Below are 19,880 nucleotides of genomic sequence, written 5' to 3'. Positions count from 1 at the left end.
TGGGTAGAGCCTGCACTAAAGGATAGTATCACTGGAAGGCATTCAGATGACCTAGTGATGGGCATGGTCTAAGAACCTCAATAACATAGGATGGAATTGTCTTCACTCCCTGATATTCAGACAGGTATTGTGCTGGTTTGAGAGACAATCCCTCCCTCAGCTCCCACAGGCAATGAAGTTCACGCAACTCCCTATTCAGGGCAGTATCTGAATAGAATAATCCAGTTCTCAGTGTGTTACATGGAGAATTTTGCTCTAGTATGGATGTTTTAAATAAATTTTGATGTAGCCAGGAAACAGTTGCTAGATCTGTTGAACTCTGCAAAAGAGATAAGAGCTCAAGCTCAGGGGATGAAGGAAAGGATCATGTCCCCACTAACCAAAACATTTTCAGAATCTTTTTCTAATTTTATGTATTTCGTTGTTTGTTTATTTATTTATTTACTTACTTACTATTATTGCTAAAAGCCCCAGAGACGATCAGGGTCCCATTGTTTTAGGTACTGTAAATACACACAGTAAAAACCAGTCCCTCTCCTGCCCATACAATCTAATTAAACAAGAGGTGGGAGAAAGGATTATTATGCTTATTTTATAGATGGTGAGTCAAGGCACTGAGAGATTAAGTAATTTTCCCACAGTCATTCTGTGGAAGAGCAGGGAATTGAACCCAGATCTCCTAGGTCTCAATTCATACCCTTAACCAGATGACTGTCCTTCCCCTCTTTTCCATAACATTTGGTGAATTTCAGAGCTTGGAAAGTAAGAGACATAGTGTTAGCTGAATGTAGGTATGGAGGCCTGTATGTGTTGTCACCTTCCCCAGCAGTTCTTCGAAAGCATCCCATTCATGCCATATTGACATGCTCTGCTATTTCAGTCCTAGGTCCACACTGAACAAACAAGTGCCACACTCCAGTGAGATTTTTGTGGGATGGACAAATGTCCACAAGGCTATCTGACTGAGTCCACCCGACATATTCCACTTGTGCTTAATTGCTGATTTCCCAAAGGAAGAGCTAGTCAGTTGTGTGGCCCCCTCCCAAACCCTTACTTCTCCATAATAGATAACCTCTAAAGTGTCACCTCATCTGGATTAACCACTGGCAGGTCCCCCACATGTACTTCTCTAACAAGTTGTGATCAGCACAGAGGAAGAAGCTGTTTTATAACGAAGGGTTCTCATTTCTTTTGAATATGTCTGTGACAAACCAGAGCTGTTGGAGGAATAAAGGGAACAATAGCTTAGGTATGCCTTACGTTATTTAGGCCAATAACTATTACTAACAATGTTAATACTGTGACATTACTGTTCCATTGTATACTTTTATTCTGCTTTGTAGTTAAAGCGGTGATAGCGTATGCATTCAGGAAATGACTTTATAGCCAGTGTGATTCTAAGAGGCTAACACGATTCGCCTGTTAGTTTATAAACACAAATAATAATAATATCTGAATATGTGAATTAGTTTTACTGCAAAACCAAATAATCTGAGCGTAATGTACGACCAATATCAGTTGATTTTTTTTTAAATGCAAAAGAACATCTGTCTAAACGATGAGATAGGGTGTGTTGATCCTAATCAGATACAACATGAAAATCCTTGATTAGATGCATTTTCTATGCAATAAAACCAATAAAAAATCACTTAAGGACACCAGGGCTATTATGATGAACAATGAGGCAATTTCTCCCACTATATCGTAAGCGAGTAGCTGTAGATGCAGAATTAATTCCTCCAGTTGCATGCATGTATCTGGGGCTGCTTGGAATTACTTTTGTTGACAGTGCTGTAAGATCAATTTTAAACGTATGTGCTGAAGCCTGAATAATTTATTTTCTAACCCATTAGAATTATTCTAAAGATCTAATTCTACAGGCCGTTTTCCCACCCAAAGAGAGAGAGAGTGTGTGTGTGTGTGTCAGAGAGAGAGAGAGATTTTATCTTTGCTTGCTTAGTGGGATGTTACCTTCAGTTTTGAACCTTGCTATAACTGTCCATGCCTTTGTCACCACCAGACTAAACCATGCACGGTACTTGGAACTAAACTTGAAGACCATTTGGTGGTACTGAATGCACCTAGCTACTTAGGACTCAGTTATGAGCCCTGCTGCATGGCTATGCAGGGGAGGAAGGGACATAAAGATCCCCCTTATTCAGTTGCATGGTCTACCCATATCACTGAAACCTGTGCAGAAGGGAGAGCAATTGCCACTAAGATGTTGCTTTCTCTCTTGTGCAGGTTGGCAGGCAGTGGGTGGCTATGGCCAGGGTGTGGGTAGATATTTGGTTCCACTCCCATGCAATGCAACAGTCCATGCATCAGAGCTGGCGCAGAGGGGGAGCAACCTGTGCCTGCAAAAGGGCTGACAGAAATGACTTCCCTCCGCCAGGAGCATGGGGGAAGCAGGAAAGGGACTGCGACTCTGACTCACAATATGCTGGGCTCTGCTCCTGAGGAAGTGTGGTTCCTTCCTCAGGCTGGATTTACAAGATTTCAATCCAGCCCTTACTTAGCAGTACATCTTGCAGGGAACACAGGACTCCAGCTCACTAGAGGGTGCACTAGCTGCCAGTTTGTTTCTAGGTGCAGTTCAGAATATTCATTTTGATTAGTTTTGGTGCAAATTATTTCAGGGAGCACTTTTCTCCCAGCATTTTAGCCAGGTAGTTGAACCTGCTGGAGAGCTTGATGTGAGAGTCCCTAGGCTTATGTAATTGAGGGCTGAGTGCTGGGCATGTTCAGTGGAGCGCTCTTCACTCTGGAATTTGCTCCTGACAGAAGCTGAGTCTATTTGCCTTCTGGATGTCCTGCTGTGGATGTTCTGAGTGTCTAAGCTGAGAGTGGGGAGTCTCTCAGTTGGGACGAGGTGGTCCTTTTAATGTCATGTAAACTTAACGTAGATGCTTCTAGTTTCTTTCTGATTGTGCAAGAGAGGGGTTTTGGCTGGGCATATTCTAAAGCTCCAGGCAAGAAACTGCTCACTGCTATTTTAAGAGGAAAAGGAAAGCGGGGGAGGAGGGTGTGAAGAAAAGGGGCTCTTACTGATTTTTTTCAGTATTTGCTCCTTCTACAACTGATGAATATCATATACCTCTGGTCCCCTTCAAAGAGGCCAAGGAATGAGTGCAGTTGGAGCCAGCTTGGAGGAGCCTGGTACAGACACAGCTATTGAGCTCTTTCCTCTCTTTTTGCTTATGCACAAAAGGAGCACACTTAAATCATTTTCTCTTTGTTCTTGCAGTTTGCACAGCATGCAAGACTCGCTGCACAAACATGCGGGGCCTAATTCTCCTTTTTTGCAGGCTCAATTCACTTCCCTAGAACTCCACTGACTTCAGCATAATTGGTACCTAGTGTACAAGGGTTGGATTGGTGAACTGGGCCCACAGTTTGATATGTGCACATTACATCTCTGGGGAGTCTCCCAGCAGCATTAGCCATTGTTTTGAACAATGGGCCTATTTTGTATTAAAACATAGATGTCTCTCTACAGGCACTGTAAGCCCTATAGCTCCTGAAGTAGGCTAGATTCTTACTGTTCATCTAGTCCTAATGTGTATGCTGCTTCCAAGGACCTATTGTGTGCTGTGGGCTATAGGCACACAAGGAGTTAAATTCCATTATTAGTTTAGCAACACACAGTGAAGAGACCACAGTGTGTTCTCTCATGCAAGGCATTGTTAAATACAGTGAGGCGTAATTTGGTACCCTGTCTCTCAGCTGAGATCTGGCGAGCAAGGCACACTGAAGAGTGGTGTCTGCCACCTGCGTGAAGTTAGTAATTATGCATTCCTGGTCCAAGCATGGCTGAGATCTCATGGCTGGGACTATTGGAAAAAGATGTTGTCTAGTCATTTGAGCACAGGACGTGAGTGTCAGGACTCCTAGGACTGTAGACTGATCACATACACAGCCAGATTTACACTGGTGAAATTGTGTTCAGTGGAGTTTCTCTGGATTCTCTCTTGGGCTCAGTGAGAGTAGATTCAAGCCCCTACATTTCCTTCCTAGGTCTGCTAGTGACCCTTGGACCACAGTTATATCCCTTAACCTCTCTCTGTCAAAGGTTACGCTTGGGGATAATAAGTAGGTACACCGCTACCTCGATATAACACCGCCTGATATAACATGAATTTGGATGCAACACGGTAAAGCAGTGCTCCAGGGGGGTGGGGCTGCACACTCCAGTGGATCAAAGCAAGTTCAATATAACACGGTTTCACCTATAACGCGGTAAGATTTTTTGGCTCCAAGGACAGCGTTATATCGAGGTAGAGGTGTAGTAATAATCTCTATCCCATTTGGGGTGTTGAGGGGGTTAGCTAATCTTTGTGAAATGCTTTATTATGTGTATTATAGTAGTGCCAAGAAAGTCCAGCCAAGATCAAGGCCTAGTTGTCCTCGTCACTGTGCATATCCATAGTTAGAAACAGTCTGCTCTGAGCAGCTGTCAATCTTCTACAAAAATAGACAACATGGATAACAGAAGGATTGTCATCCCCAATTTACAGTTGGCAAACTACGGCAAAGAGACATCAAGCGACTTGTCTAAGATTCACAACAGGAAGTGTGTGGCAGAGCCAAGAATTGAACCCAAATCTCCTGGGTCCCAGTGCAGTGCTTTAACCACAAAATTATCTTTCTCCTCTGAGTACTGTCAGGTTTTTGAAGGAAATGTGCTACAGAAGGATAACGTATATAATTATGGAAACAAAACCTTGCTAAGATGAGCTGTGATCAGTTTCAGATCTTGTCTTGAGATTAATTTTTGGGGTGCCATTGGCAAAGGAATGGTACATCAAAAATAATTGGGCAAAATGTTATAAATTTTTTAATTCAAAGGAGAATGAGTGAAGCCATAATCAGAAATCTGGCATATGGCATCATCTGTGATAAGCAGGTCCTGTCTCTCACCTGCCACATGAACTCAATAAGGGCTTGTATTTATTTGCCAATATATCACACCACTGCCACAGTCTTTCTGACGCTCTTTTGTTTCAGTGATTAGTATCTCCTTTAACCACAACAATTTTGGAGCCTTCCTGAACACAGGAAAGCTATCAAAAGCAGCCCCGTTAGTGGTTTTGTTTTTGTTTTATTTCACATCACCGCAAGCCCTGAAAGCTGTCAAGAGCTATCATCTCATCACTCTTCCTCCAAGTGTTTGGCACAAACAAGGAGGAAAAAAACAGCATAAATAACCGAGTAAAATTATCCATAAATTGCAGCTCCTCAGATGTCAAGTAGAAATCAAAACAGACAGGCAGGCAGCAGGGAATCAACTGCAACAAAACTTTTACGTTAGTCTCTCTTTGCTTCAAAATCTATAATGTAAATAAACAAGGTCTCTCAAATCCACAGACTCTCAGGATGGCAGAGGTAGCAGCTTGTACTCAGAGAATGGTGAGGGCCAGTGTATCTCGTTGCTCAGCAACAGTCCATTTGGTCAGTTGGGGCCAGACTCAAAGCCCACTGGAAGACTCCCATTGACATCAGTGGGCTTTGGATCAGACCATTAGGCTGCTACTAAGGAAAGTGCGTAAGCAAATGCTTAAGTGCTGCTGAAGTCAAGGGGACATAAACACACGCTTACAATTAAGCATACACCTAAGTGTTTTGATGAATGGGGAGTGTGCTTAAGTGCTTTGTGGTATCAGGGTTTTTAAAAGCTGCATTGCTTAGCTCTAAAGGGAGTCCCTGCCTCTCAGGACAGAGCTTGCCATGTAGTGGTTTTGATGTGGGGCACTGGAAGGAGAGAACAGTTTGGAATGTGGGAGGAATGAACGGAACTGCAGTAAGAAGGATTGGGCACGGTTGTCATTTCCCATGAGAAGGGCTTTGTGCAATCCCCTGGTGTGAGTCAGAGTGAGTTAATTGGGCCTCTTGCTGAAAGAGTCATTCCCAAGACACTGGAATGCTGGTGCGATTGTCTCCAGACTGTCAGCTTTGGTCAATCAACTTTTCCTTTTAGAAGTCTGAAGACTTGGGCCTGATTGTCAGCTGGTATAAACTGGTGTAGCTCCATTGAAGTTAATGGAGCTATGGTGATCTACACCGGCTGACAAACTGGCCTTAAGTTTTCAGCTCTGGGCTAAATGCGTACACCCACAAACCCCAGCATTTGCATGTTCAAGTGCTTCTGTTTGAACATGCACTGGTGTGGGGAGAGCAGGATCAATGTACTCATAACTAAAAGTCTGATACTAGAGGTGTTTTGGGGGAAATCTAGGATCCTAGGGGCAATGGTGTTTGAAGGACTTTATATCCTTTATGCCCTTCATATGGCAAAGAATTTAACAGGTGATGCTGGAACGGTTGCTGTAATCAAAGCTTTCGGTTGCTGCATGAATAATAATGCTTGCTAGTGAGACGCACTTCATGCAGATTACAAAGTACAGTCATATACGTTCACTATCAGTCAAGGCAACAAAATAACGATGATAAGTGCCATGATACGGGGATGACATATGCTGCCTGTTATTGGTGCCTAGGAATTTCATAAGCACTGTATTAAAGATAATAGCTAAATGGATTGCAAATGGATGCCTCCAGTGCTTCTGGGGATCTGCACTCGTTACTGCCTTATTGAGACAGTTGTGTAGCCTTGTTATGCCCCGTGCTCAGAGGCTGATTCTGAGGCATAGAATCATAGAAATTGGAGAGAGAGAAAAAACTAAGGGGTATTTGCACCTATCTTCCCTGCTAGGGCAGGAATGTCCTGAGAGTGTATTTCAGTTGTTTTGACCAGTCTGATTTTAACTGAGTCCAGCTTTGGGATTCTCTGTAGATGCTGTTCCAGTCTAATAGACCTTTGTGCTTAAGAGATTTTTCTTAAGCTATTGTTTCCTTTGCTTATTTTCATTGCTGTTATTTGCATCCTCCTTGAAGCACACTAAACAGAGACTAAGGAGAGGGGTGGTACCTGAAGCATGAACACAAATTGTTTAGTCAAACGACACCTCTTTGGAAATCTTGGCAATGACTGCACGACGCATGGATTGGTTATTGTGTACCTATATTGTATATAATTGGGGGAATCATATGGGCTGAATTGTCCCTGGCTCTTGTGCAGGGTGTGTGGCAGGAGATAGAATCATACAAATGTAGCACTGGAAGGGACCTTGAGAAGTCATTAAGTCCAGCCCCGTGCGCTGTGGCAGGACCAAGTTAACCTAGACCATCCCTGACAAGTGTTTGTCCAACTTGTTTTTAAAAGCTTCCGATGATGGGGACTCCCCAATCTTCGTTGGAAGCCTATTCCAGAGCTTAACTACCCTTGTTAGAAAGTGTTTCCTAATAGCTACGCTAAATCTCCCTTGCTTCAGATTAAGCCCATTGCTTCTTGTCCCACCTTCAGCGGACATGGGTTACAATTGATCACAGTCCTCTCTATAACAGCCCTTAAAATATTGGAAGACTGTTATCAGGTCCACCCCCTCCCCCAGTCTTCTTTTCTCTGGATGAAACAGGCCTGTTTTTTTTTTTTTAACCTTTGCTCGTAGGTCAGGTTTTCTAAATCTTTTGGAGCATAAGAAACTGTTTGACATTCAGGCATCCCACACAAGGGCAAAGGACAATTGTAGTCCCTGTGTTTGAGGGAAACACAAGGACTATTTCCTCTGTATGACACTCTGTTGATCTTGTGGGGCGGGTGTGAGGTATTGCCACAGCCCTTTACCACCCTGCCAAAGATGTTGGGAGCAACTGGGGGAACCAGCTAAAACATACTAAAAAGATGGTGCAGTCTGTGCACCTTCCCTCAGCCTTGCCTTGAGCTGTGTGGTTTCTTTCCCAGCCTTTAATTGATTTTAGATAATAAAGTGCAATTATAAAACTCAATAAAAAAATCTGTTATTTTAAAGAGAGAGACTGAAAGAAACCTAAGTGATGCTCTGCTGTGGGACTGTTATCAAATGAAATCCCCTTTTGTTTAAGTCTATTTAATTTCACAACTTTACTTGAATTGTTCCAATTCTGTGGGCTTTCTCACAATTATAAACAGCAGGCTGATAAATGAACACATTTTTTAAAAAGTCCCAGTGAATATAGCCAGGGCTGGCTCCAGGCACTAGCGGAGGAAGCACATGCCTGGGGCGGCACATGCTAAGGGGCCGCGTTCCGTCCATTCTTGGGGCAGCACAGTCTGAGCGGCTTTTTTTTTTAATTTTATTTTTTTTTTGCTTCGGCAGTTCAGGCGGCAGTCCAAGAGGCTTTTTTTTTCTTTTTTTGCTTGGGGCAGCAAAAATGGTAGAGCGGCCCTGAATATAGCCACCAGAGATGTTGTTTTTGTGATGGCGCCTGCCCACACCTTAGTGCAGCCTTTTCACTTTTTACATATCTGGGGAATCGTGTACTATTGCTTCTCACTTGGTCCTGGTCTAGACCAGCCCAAGGAGTCTTCAAGTTCTCTGCTGAGAATTGAATTATCAAAGTAACCAGGCCACAATACTGGTGATCAGTGTCACTATTTGCAATACTAGGGAAGGGATCCTCTCTCCCACTACAGCCCCTCCCCCCTTAATTGGCCATGGAGAATTTCCCTAGCACAGGCACTGCCTAGGACAGCTGTAAGGAGCACTATGCAGTCCCTCTTGCAAGCCTTGATGTAGGGGGCTTGCCAGGAGTGGGAGATTGTGTGTCATGGGGAAGAGGCAGCGGGGGTGTAGCACACACTGCTTTATGTGCAGTTCTCTGAGCTGCCTAAATAGTGCCTGGGGATATTTCGGCCTAGGGTGACCAGATGTCTCAATTTTATAGGGACAGTCCCAATTTTGGGGTCTTTTTCTTATATAGGCTCGTATTACCCCCTACCCCTGTCCTGATTTTTCACATTTGCTGTCTGATCACTCTATTTTGGCCCACAACCAGACCAGAAATTATGGGAGTTTCACCCTTGCCTCCCAGAATGCCTGCTTTTCCCTCAGAGAAGGAGAGAGGAGGAGGTTGCCCTTGTGGTTAAGACACTGGACTGGGACTCAGGAGATCTTGGTTCCAACTCTGCCACAGATGCAGCATGGTCTTGGTCAGGTCACATCATGTCTCGGTGCCTGAGTTTCCCCATCAGTAAAATGGGGATAATAATGATTCTTTCCTCCACCCTTTGTCTGTCTTGTGTATTTAGTCTGAAAGCAGTTTAGGGTAGCAATGGTCTCTTACTGTCTGTGTGTGTGTGCATGCGTGTGCACGCGCACAGGGCCTAGTACAATGGGACCTCTAGATACTACTGTGATATAGATGATAAAAATAATCCTAATAATGGATACTCTGACAGAGTTTCTTTGTTTCTCTTTGTTTTCCCAGCTGGGAGGCTGCGGGATCCTTGGAGTTGGCATCTGGCTGGCTGTTACCCAAGGGAACTTTGCTACCCTCTCCTCTTCTTTCCCATCCCTGTCGGCTGCCAACCTGCTGATTGTCACAGGGACTTTTGTCATGATCATCGGCTTCGTCGGCTGTATAGGTGCCATCAAAGAAAACAAGGGCCTCCTGCTGAGTGTGAGTATGAAGACACGCGCGGTCAGCAATGGTGTCCATTGTTTCCTGATGCTGGTGTCACTGCAATGCACGTTAGAGTGTTGTACAGTATTTAAGAAGCAGACTGGTCAGTTCTGGGCCGGGACGAGGCATGAGTCATGGTTCAGTCATTCTCTGATCTCCCAGGTCATTCCTGACCACGCCTGCTTCTATTAACACTTCTTCCAAAGATGAGACGCTCACAAGAAGGGAGGGGTTAGCGATGGTGGTGGTGCATTTGTGTGCTTCTTGGGGGTTGAGGGATTTGCCTAGATGGCTTTTGCAACATGCCCTTGAATTCCTTGTCCTTATTCATCCAGCTTTAGCAGCTACATCCCTTCAATAGCTATTGTAGTGGGGCTGGTGATATGAGGGCCTGAGGCGGGGATCACTGACGAGGGGAGGCAGCACAGAGAGAAATTATGAGTTTGGCCTAAACTGGAATTGAGATGTGTAATCTTGATACCACCATTGGTTTTGCCAGTAGTTAACTCTTAAAAGGTTGGGATGTTGGCAAGCAAAGATCCCAACCTAAGAGTTAGGTTGTTAAATGAGAGGTTAAGGGTTAATAAGGTGTGGATAGTCCAGATTTAACTGAGGCCACAGATCTTGCTTGTGTTTTACTGAAACCTGATTTGATGCCACTGCTTTGGTTTACCACAGTTGGTGCCAGTTACAGTTAATATTGGGTGAATATTTTGTGTAGCATGAGGCTAAAGGAGGATGAGTGAGGTCATGGCATTATGGCCACACTGTTTATCCAGCCTTAAATATAAGTGGTTTCACACCCCACAACTGGATTGAATCCAGTGTCCCAAAGTGGAGTGAAGCTGGGACTAGGCCTGGTAACCTGATTCCCCTGCTGCATTGCAAAGTCTGTGTGTGAGCTGAAGTTGTTCCCCACCACACACCTCAGCCTGCCAGGGCCCAAATGTGGGATCAGGTGTGTGAAAGTGACCAGAAATGAGGGGGACACAAATTATTTTGTAAGAATATTTTTAGTTCTGCAAGATCCCTTTCTTTAGTGTATAGAAGGCTTTCTATAGCCTCTGTTTCATGATTCTTTGATTCTGACGTATTTTTTAACAGTGGAAGTGAGGGGCACCACATTTCTGTGGAATGTAGGTGACTTTGGCACTAAAATGAGCCATGTCCCTTGAAACCAAGAAGCCTTTAGGGCCTTTTTACCAGGGTGGGATGGAGGGTCTGAGGCTGAGACTGCTTGACGACTTTAATAGCCTCATGGGTGACCAACTTTCTGAATAAGTTATGTGGCTGTCATGTCAGCCATGTGGCTAACCCACGTGCTTATTGACTCCATGCTCATGCAACTCTAACTGGCAAGGTGCCAAGTCCCATGGGATTACTCACGTGCTTAAGATGTTTGCTGGATCACGGCCAGAGTACTCAGCTCGCTGTGGGACACAGCCCATTGCTCTTTTGGGGGTCATATTGGGGCAAGGCAGCTAGAAATTGTGCCAGTGTCAGGGACTGATCATTACCACCTATGGGTTGATAGTGGGTGTCTACCTATCCTGTTGGAGTTGGGGAAAAATCTTGATCAGCTTCCAGTTAGTGGAAGCATCAGTGTAGAGTCTAGGTGGAAATCCGCTGGATGGACTCTCAGATTTGGACCTTACTTCCCCCATCTTTTAGTGTGGAAAATAGCTTGAACCTGTTGGCCTTCAGGATCTGATATACGGATCATCCCTTTACCAAGTCTAGGATTTTCAGGGGAGCCTAAGTTAGTTACCAGCTCCTGCTGAATGTTAGTGAGATTCAGAATTCTCATGGGTGCTTTTGACAATCCCACTGCTAGCCTTTTAGGGAGGGAAAGGGATAACAAGGCCTGCTGTTTGTGGGCGAGATGGGGTATTGTATGGGTCTGTTTCTACTTTATTATTTATTATTATAATATTCTGGTTCACGCTGCTGGTTTGGTTTGATTAAATTGTAATTTTAATTAATCACAGGAGTATCTATAGCTTGGGACAGGTGTGTTTTTTCCTAGATAAATTATAAATCAAAATAAATTCATGAACACAGTAACTGACTGAAGTAACTAATTTAATATAGCTTTGTTCACTCCATATATGCTCAAGTACTATCCCAGGCCACCCTTTCCTTACGCAACACAATTTTCACAGTTACTCCCAAGATGATCTTCTATCAAAAAAGGGCTGGTGTTGGAATCAATCTGGGTGCCCTTTAAAAATCCCAACCTCTTGCCCCAAAACATACAAAGTGAGTTTTTGTTCAACTTTTCCGCTGTTAGTTCTGTACTTTCCCTTCTGTGGGAATGTTCCTGTGAAATCAATGGAGTGTCAGGACAAGCCTGCTAATTTTGGCAATGGGAAAGCAGTTAAGAGTTGGAAATCTTGTCAGCACACGACTCACAGTGTGTTTAGCAATCATCAAAGGGGCGAGTAAACTCCCTTTGATGTCTACCAGGGCAAGTCTTTACATCTCACCTTGTTTCTAGCCTCAAGTCTATTCTTATTTAAACCTAATTCCTGTGATGACTGTCTGCTTGGCCCTTTCTGAATGGTGTGACATTACTGCAGATAGAGGTTTGTCATGGCTGTGATGTCCGTGACACATTTCTTAGACCGTGCACAATATGGTAGAATTTTGTTTTGTTAATAGCATCTCTCACGCTAACTATTTTTTAAAAAGTCAAGCTGGGATTTCCAAAGGAGCCTAAGGGTTTTAGGCATCCAATACCTGTTAGATTTCAATGGGATCAGAGTACCTAACTCCTTTAAGCCATTTCAGAAATACCAGCCTAAAATAAAAAATAGTTGCAGTGAGGATGAAAAGGTATGTTTAGGGTGGGCTGATAGAGCTGGTTTAATACTATTAATTGAACACACTGCTTGATTAAATTTGCTGCTTTTCATTGAATAACGTATTTGACTAATTCGTTTTTCTGAGAATCAGCCAGCTCTAGTGGTCCATGAGAGAGGCGGCAAATATGGGGAGCTAGATGGGTGGCAGAGACCGGCAAAGTCTTTGAAGAAGGCTGGAGCAAGTTTATGATGGGCTTAAAAACAAAGAAATTATTAACTGGATTCTGAAATGAAAGGGGAAACAATAGCATTGTTTGAAGATGAAGGCGTATTCCTTCTTCATGGCTCATGTCGGAAACAAGACTGTGGCATTCTGCCCCTGTTGGAGTCTGGTAAGGTGGAATTTGGGGAGGCCATAAAGAAAAGGAGTTTCAGCCATCAAAGCTAGAGGAGTATTTCCAGGAATGCTGTAAGGGTATGGCAAGTTGGCAGCTATCTGGGTTTCACCAAAGTATCCATGGAGAGATGCTGATTCCACTCAGTAGAATATCTGCACATCTCCAGTTAGCATGTTTCATTTATCTCCCTCCAATCTCTTCTCAGTACAGCATGGGAGTAAGACGTGATCATGAAATACTAACCATAACTGGCAGTAAAGCTCCCCTAATGTTACAGTCCTCTTACGCTCCTGCTGCTCTGCCCATATGTCTCTCTCTTCTAAATCCTTCACTGTCTTCCTCTCATATTCCACATCAAGCTAATTCTCTTGAAATCTCCTTCAAGAGCCTCATACCTGCACCTAGAGACGAGCTTGGGACTATGCAAACCATGCAGACACATGCGGTATTCCCGAGACCAAATCAGAGTTTCTGCTGCTATCACCTGCACTGCATCCCCTCATATTGCTCGAACGACAGTATCTGTTTCCTTCTGCTCTCCCCTGCTGGGATGTGGGCTCCAGGATGGGGCCATAAATTAGGAGTCCAGGGTGCAGGAGGGGGCTCCAGGCTGGGGAAGGTAGTTGGGGCATGGGAGGGGGTGAGGGCTCCATATAGGGGTACAGGCTTAGAGATGGGGCTGGAGATGAAGGGTTTGGGGTGCAGGAGAGAGCTCTGGGCTGGGGGGGTGGGGATGAGGGACGTGGAATGTGGGAGGGGGCTGTGGGTTGAGGTAGGGGGTTGGGGTGTGGGAGGGGGTCTGGGATCTGGGGTGAAGGAGGTGGCTTCAGGCTGAGGGGTGGGGCCAAGGGATTTGGAGTACAGGAGGAGGTTGCAGGTTGAGGCAGGGGGTGGGGAGTGGGAGGGAATATGGGCTGTGGGTGTGGGCTCTAGGGTGGGGCCAGGGATGAGGGGTTTGGGGTGCAGGAGGGGCCTCCAGGATGGGGGGTGGAGCTGAGGGATTTGGAGAGCTGGAGGGGGTTGAAGGTTGAGGCAGGGGGTAGGGGTGCAGAAAGGGGTATGGGCTCTGGGCTGGGGGATGAGGGGTTTGGGAGCAGGAGGGGGCTCTGGGTTTGTGGGGGACTCAGGGGTGGGGTACTGGCTCATGGTTGGGGCATGGGCTTACCTCCGGTGGCTCCTGACCAATGGCATAGCAGGGGCGCTAAAGCAGGCTCCCTGCCTGTCCTGGCACCACGCTGCACCCCAAAAGCAGCCAGCAGGTTTGGCTCCTAGGCGGGGGGGCCAGGAGGCTTCACGCGCTGCTCTTGCCTGCAGGCACACATGCCCCACCCAGCTCCCATTGGCCACAGTTTCCGGCCAGTGAGAGTGCAGAGCCTGTGCTCAGGGCGGGGGCAGCGCGTGGTGCTCCATGGCCACTCCCACCTAGGAGGTGGACCTGCTGGCCCTCTCCGGGGCACAGCGCGGTGCCAGGACAGGTAGGGACGAGCCTGCCTTAGCCCTGCAGCACCGCTGACTGGACATTTAACGGCCCGATTGCAGTGCTGACCAGAGCCACTATGGTCCCTTTTCAACTGGGCATTCCAGTCGAAAACTAGAAGCCTGGCAGCCCTAGCTGTTCCTAAGTGAAATGAGGTTGGAGGGATCTGCATTGTCCTCTGGGATCAGGAAAGTGTTAGTCAAGCTGCGTCCTGTCGTCCTCTCTACCAAGAGCCACAGTCAACTTTAGCCACTTTATACAGAGTTCTAACACCTGGCTCTCCATTCTGTCAGGAAAAGCAGAGCTAGTACAACTCTTCCTCTAACCATTTTGGATAAAAGGTCTGAGAGTGCTGATCAGCTGACAGTGTCAGAGAACTGACTAAGACGAGATGAAGAAAAACAACTCCCGAACTGTCAGGCTTTTCATCTTAATTTACACCCCCATCTGTACCCTACAAAATGACTAGGCCTGCTAATTAAAATAAATGAGAGGAAAACAGGGTCTTGAAGGAGTGTTGGCAATGCTTGCATTTGCAAGTGAAGGAAAGGGTAAGGGGGAGGTGGCTGAGAAGGGAGAGAGGGGCAAGGAGTATTCTCCTATGAGTACTCAAACCAAGGCCCCACTATAGCAATGCTAATTTCTCCTTAGCTAAATTGTCTGATTTCTCTCCAATGTCCTGTTCCCTGTCCAGGCTAGGTCCTGTTCCAAACAAGCTTCCCAGGGAGTGCTGAGTCAGGCATGCTCATGGGCAATCTCGCAGTGGCATTACAAAAATTAATGCTAGAAAAGTCAGCAGTAGCTTATTTCTTTTAGCTGAATCTGCTTTCATACAGGGAAATACAAAAGCCTTGCAGCATCAGAGAAGCTCCACCTGCACCTTCCCATGGCAATGCCACCAATCTGCCCTCCCAAGGGGTGATTTTTAACCTCTCTGTATCTCAGTTTCCTCTGTTACAAAATAGAGATAACTAACTGCCAGGAGCATTCTCAGGCTCAGGTAATTCAGATCCTGAGATGAAAGGAATTCACTTCCTGCTCTGCTCTTCCCTCTCCTTAACAGGCCCAGTGAATCCTTCTGCCTCTCTGAGGCCAGTTTAGGCTTTATTAGAGAGACCTGTTTTAACTTGTACCATAGTCCCAGGGCAAGCCCAGACTGAGTTTCTGTGCCTCCTCCTAAAATGGGTGGGGCCTGGGTTCCATTTTAATACAAGAAAAGTGACTGAGCTCATTGGCTAGACAGGAAGGAGAAGGAAGTGACTCTATGGACCAGCCCCCCAGTGAATGTAAATCAGCCTAACTCTACTGAAGTCAACACTGAGCTCTCTGGATGTATTTATAATGTTTTAGAAGCCTATATTAGGCTTTGGCTACACTTACATTTCAAAGCGCTGCCACGGCAGCGCTTTGAAGCGCTAAGTGTAGTCAAAGCGCCAGCGCTGGGAGAAAGCTCTCCCAGCGCTGTCCGTACTCCACCTCCCTGTGGGGAATAACGGACAGCGCTGGGAGCCGTGCTCCCAGCGCTGGGACTTTGACCACACTGGCGCTTTGCAGCGCCGCAATTTGCAGCGCTGGAGAGGGTGTGTTTTCACACCCTGCTGCAGCGCTGCAAATTTGTAAGTGTAGCCAAGCCCTCAGTCTGCCAGCAACTGGCAGCAAACACATTATCACAAAGTCATCACTCAGGAACATCAGCACCAGCCAGTCACTTAAACAAAGGGACCAGACCCTTGCAGGCATAAATCAGTGTAGCTTCATTGACATCTGTACATTATAGTGTTACAGCATTTGATTGCTATCAAAGCACTTTCTTGGTAATGGAACAAAAGACATCTCTCTATGTGTATTACGGTCAGATACCATATCAGCTAGTATTGGTACCATGCTACAATTTAGTGTAGAAGGGGAAGGAGTGGTCTATGGTGATGGTGAATGACATTGTAAGATTACATTTGGAGCTGCAGATCTATGTTCCCTTTGACTTCTTGATCCTCTGATGGTCTTTGCATCTCTTGCCCACCAATAGCTCTATTTGCAGCCAGGATTATTCTCTGTTACTAGCCCTGTCTAAGGCCATTAAAAGAAGAGAGGCTGAAACACTAGATGGGACTTAAGGCGGCGCCTTATGGTCTCAGATACCATCCAATGGTCCAGGGATATCTACATCGAACACATCACCGGCCACCAACAGTACCAGGAGGCATGACCCGGAGTGACATCATTCTTCGACTACAAGAACGGGACCAAGAGACTTTCTCCATTGGATCATATGAACTGGAACCATAAACTCCCTGAACATTAAATCTTGCCAAATGAGGGTCAATCCATCCTCATCATCATATCCACTCATTATACTCCACACCCAAATGTAGCCATTATATCTCAATGTCTGTACTTTGACCCATCAGCTTTTTACCCCAATCAGGGATATTGCAGATTATGTATTCCTTATGTCACTGATCTTATACCAAACTTTGCACCCCTCGATAATCTGTATGTTATTCCCTGATAACCAGAAACTTCTATGCTTAAACTCTGTACCGTTCATTTTTTTTAAAAACATCATCTTAATAACATTTTTAAATCTGCTACTTGGTCTGTGGCAGAACATTACTGAAAGGAAGTCATTCGTGATGCTTTTCGCTCCTATTTATCTGAGCCAAAATAAATTCTGTCACTGATAGAGTTTTGGCTGTCAGCTTTTTGGTAGGGTGCAATGACGCTGCTGGAAGGCACTTTTTTGGTTCTCTTCTTCCCAGTCATTACATTTCTTCCTTGTTTTCTTCATTTCTGTCTCTGCTCACAGATGAGCTGGGGTTGGGTACAAAGAAACCTTGAATGCACAGTATAAAACCTCAGGGACAGTCATTTTCCCCACAGAGGCTATTCCGTAGATAAGATCTTCTGCAGTATGAGACCATTTGTAAGCAGTTGCCTGTTGGGCTACCTCTAAGCTACAAGCTAGCAGAGTGATTCCCCAGCTCACGTACACATACTCATGGTAGTAGACGAGAGTCACCGTGAGTATGAATAGTAGTGTAGCTGTGGTAGTAGCTGCAGTGCCAAATACAAACCCACCTGAAGCTCTCATCGAGCTACCCGGAGTATGTGGATGTGAGCTGGGGAATCACAATCCTAGCTCATAGTGTACACACAGGCGTGGTCAAGGCTCTTTTCGCAGATAGTGCTGAACAAACAGTCTCATGGCCTGATTCTGATCTTGTTTACACTAGTGACTTTATTGGAATTATTCCTTATTTACATGAGGTTCACATTTACTAAATGGAACTGAACGCATAGCTCCATCTTTTAATGATCTTTCTCTTTTATTTAACCTTCTAATTAACCACTCTTCAGCTCCTCTCGCTCCATGAACCCCCTTCATTGCTGCCCTATTAGCACTTTCAAATAGAGCACTATTTGAACGCACACACCCTGAACAGGATACAGTGGATGGGTAGGTTTTTCTATATATATTCTGGGCTCCATCTTAGAATCACAGAATTGTAGGAAGGAACTTTGAGAGGTCTTCTAGTCCAGTCCCCTACACTCATGGCAGGACTAGGCCATCCCTGACAGGTGTTTGTCCAACCTGCTCTTAAAAAATCCCCAGTGATGGAGATTCCGCAACCTCCCTAGGCAATTTATTCCAGTGCTTAACCACCCTGACAATTAGGAAGTTTTTCCTAATGTCCAACCTAAACCTCCCTTGCTGAAATTTAAGCCCATTGCTTCCTGTCCTAGCCTCACTTCAGCACAATTCAAGGGAAGGAGAAATAAGATGGATCTAACCCATCTTTCCACTCCCCCTGAGCTTCAGTCTGACTGGAGGATTAAATAGCTTCCTAACACAATTAGGGGGTGAGACTACAAAATGTGCAGACCTACCTGAGCTAGCTTTGATCTAGCTAGCTCAAGGAACCACAGCAGGGAAGGAGCAGTAGCACAGGTGTCAGGTGCTCAAGTATTTACCCAGGGTCCCAGGCGGGTGGGGCCAGTTCACACAACCATCTGTGCTGCCACAGCTTCGCTGTTATTATTACTCAAGCTAGCTTTGACCTAGCTTGATCAAAACTAGCTCAGGTAGGTCTACACCTGCTGCAATCACACCTCCCAATTACAGCACAGACATTGCCTATGTTACAGTGTAATGTAGATGTTGGCCGCAATGGCTCACTAGAGATGGCTGCTCCAGATAAGGATTGGTGTCCCGCACGGTTGTGTGGCATGGCCTTGCCCACTCCTGACACACATGCAGCGGTGGGGGATGTTGGTGGTGTAGAGCTAACTGTGCTGCCTTTATCCCCTCCAAGGGTTTCCCTACACAAACAGAAGCCTTGGCTGTCCCTTTAGATCAGCTGACTGGCCACTTTCCATTGTCAGTTCTGGGGCCAAGGATCTGGTTCATTGCACCAATCCCTGAAAAAACAGGCAGCATGAAAGAGGATGCTGAAAAAGGGTTCTAATTCCTTATGAACTAGGAGGAGGGCTATTATTTGTCCTAAAACACAAATGATTTCAAGCATCATGGATATTGGAGTGTGTGTTAAATAACCACAACACCTCTCCAAGGACACAGTACTAACTTTACCAATGACTCTAATTATGGGGATTGAGCACTGGATTCCTGTTTTCAAAGGTTTTGCGTTACACAATGGTCAGGAACTCCTTTCACAGGGCTTCTTTGAATCTCCTGCTTCACTTAATTGAAGGTAGTTTTGTTATTAGGCTGATTGGCTTACCATTTTGAAGCAGGGCTCAGGGTAATTAGGTAATTGAGCCAATTAGCCACTTTCAGCAAGATAAAAGCTGAGCCCTAGTTCTGTCTTGGAGTGTTTACTCATCTTTTAGCCTGACAGCAAAAAGAGAAATATAAATTACCTTTTTTTAGAAAGCTAAAAGGTTGTTTAAGGTCTAGTGCAGTAGATTGAGCCCCGAGAAGCACACTGCCCTAAACAGAGAAAGGATGGGAGTGTGTTTAAGGCACTGAACTGGCACTTGGAAGATTTCGGTTCAGTTGATAGCTCTCCAGAAGACTCCGTCTGTGACCTTGGGCAAGTCACTTAATCTCAGCATGCTGCAGCTTCACATCTGTTTAATGAGGATAATGCTGCTTCCCATTTGCCCTGACTATTTAGATAGTAATCTCTACAGGACAAGACTGTCTCTCACTAAGAGTTTGTACAGAATCTAACACAACTGGCCCCTGATCTCAACTGTGGCCCCTAGGGACTACTTTAATACAAATTAATAATAATATAAATCAATCATTATTTAAAAGCCACAGCTGGGATTTTTTTTTTTACCATGCATTATGCGTCATATAATGACTTCATGGTTGCAAACATAAAACTGCTATAGATTCCCACTAACCACTTATATGAAGGATACTGACAGAATTCAGGCAGTTCAGTTCCATAAACACAGGCCTTTACCACTTTTGCTTTATTGGCCGCTACTCATTCAGAGATTTTTATAAGTCAGCCACTATAGGGAAACAGGCACAAGAACTTGAGCAAGTGTGACTCTATTTAGCAGAGAACAACTGTGTATGCAAGCGCACAGGCATGTGCACATTCGCACACATACAAAGCACATGCCAGTATGTTACAATGGATGCAAGATGCCCCATAGAGATTATAGGGAGAGAGGGAACACATGGACGGTGATGAGCATTGGTACTCAAAGTCTTCACAATGA

At 45.2% G+C, this 19,880-nt stretch overlaps 1 protein-coding gene across 6 annotated transcripts in view; it reads left to right on the top strand.

The window, feature by feature from the left end:
• Window positions 1–19,880, top strand: part of TSPAN4 (tetraspanin 4) — a 539,052-nt gene that overhangs the window by 431,247 nt on the left and 87,925 nt on the right. For all 6 annotated transcript variants that reach the window (XM_045015196.1, XM_045015197.1, XM_045015198.1 and 3 more), the window contains one exon: window positions 9,307–9,498. In XM_045015196.1, coding sequence (XP_044871131.1) covers window positions 9,307–9,498 — 192 coding nt within the window. The remainder of the gene's footprint in view (window positions 1–9,306; window positions 9,499–19,880) is intronic.

This window comes from Mauremys mutica, chromosome 4 (assembly GCF_020497125.1).
Source record: "Mauremys mutica isolate MM-2020 ecotype Southern chromosome 4, ASM2049712v1, whole genome shotgun sequence".
In the NCBI taxonomy this organism is placed as follows: Eukaryota; Metazoa; Chordata; order Testudines; family Geoemydidae; genus Mauremys; species Mauremys mutica.
This window is presented reverse-complemented; position numbering and strand designations above follow the sequence as displayed.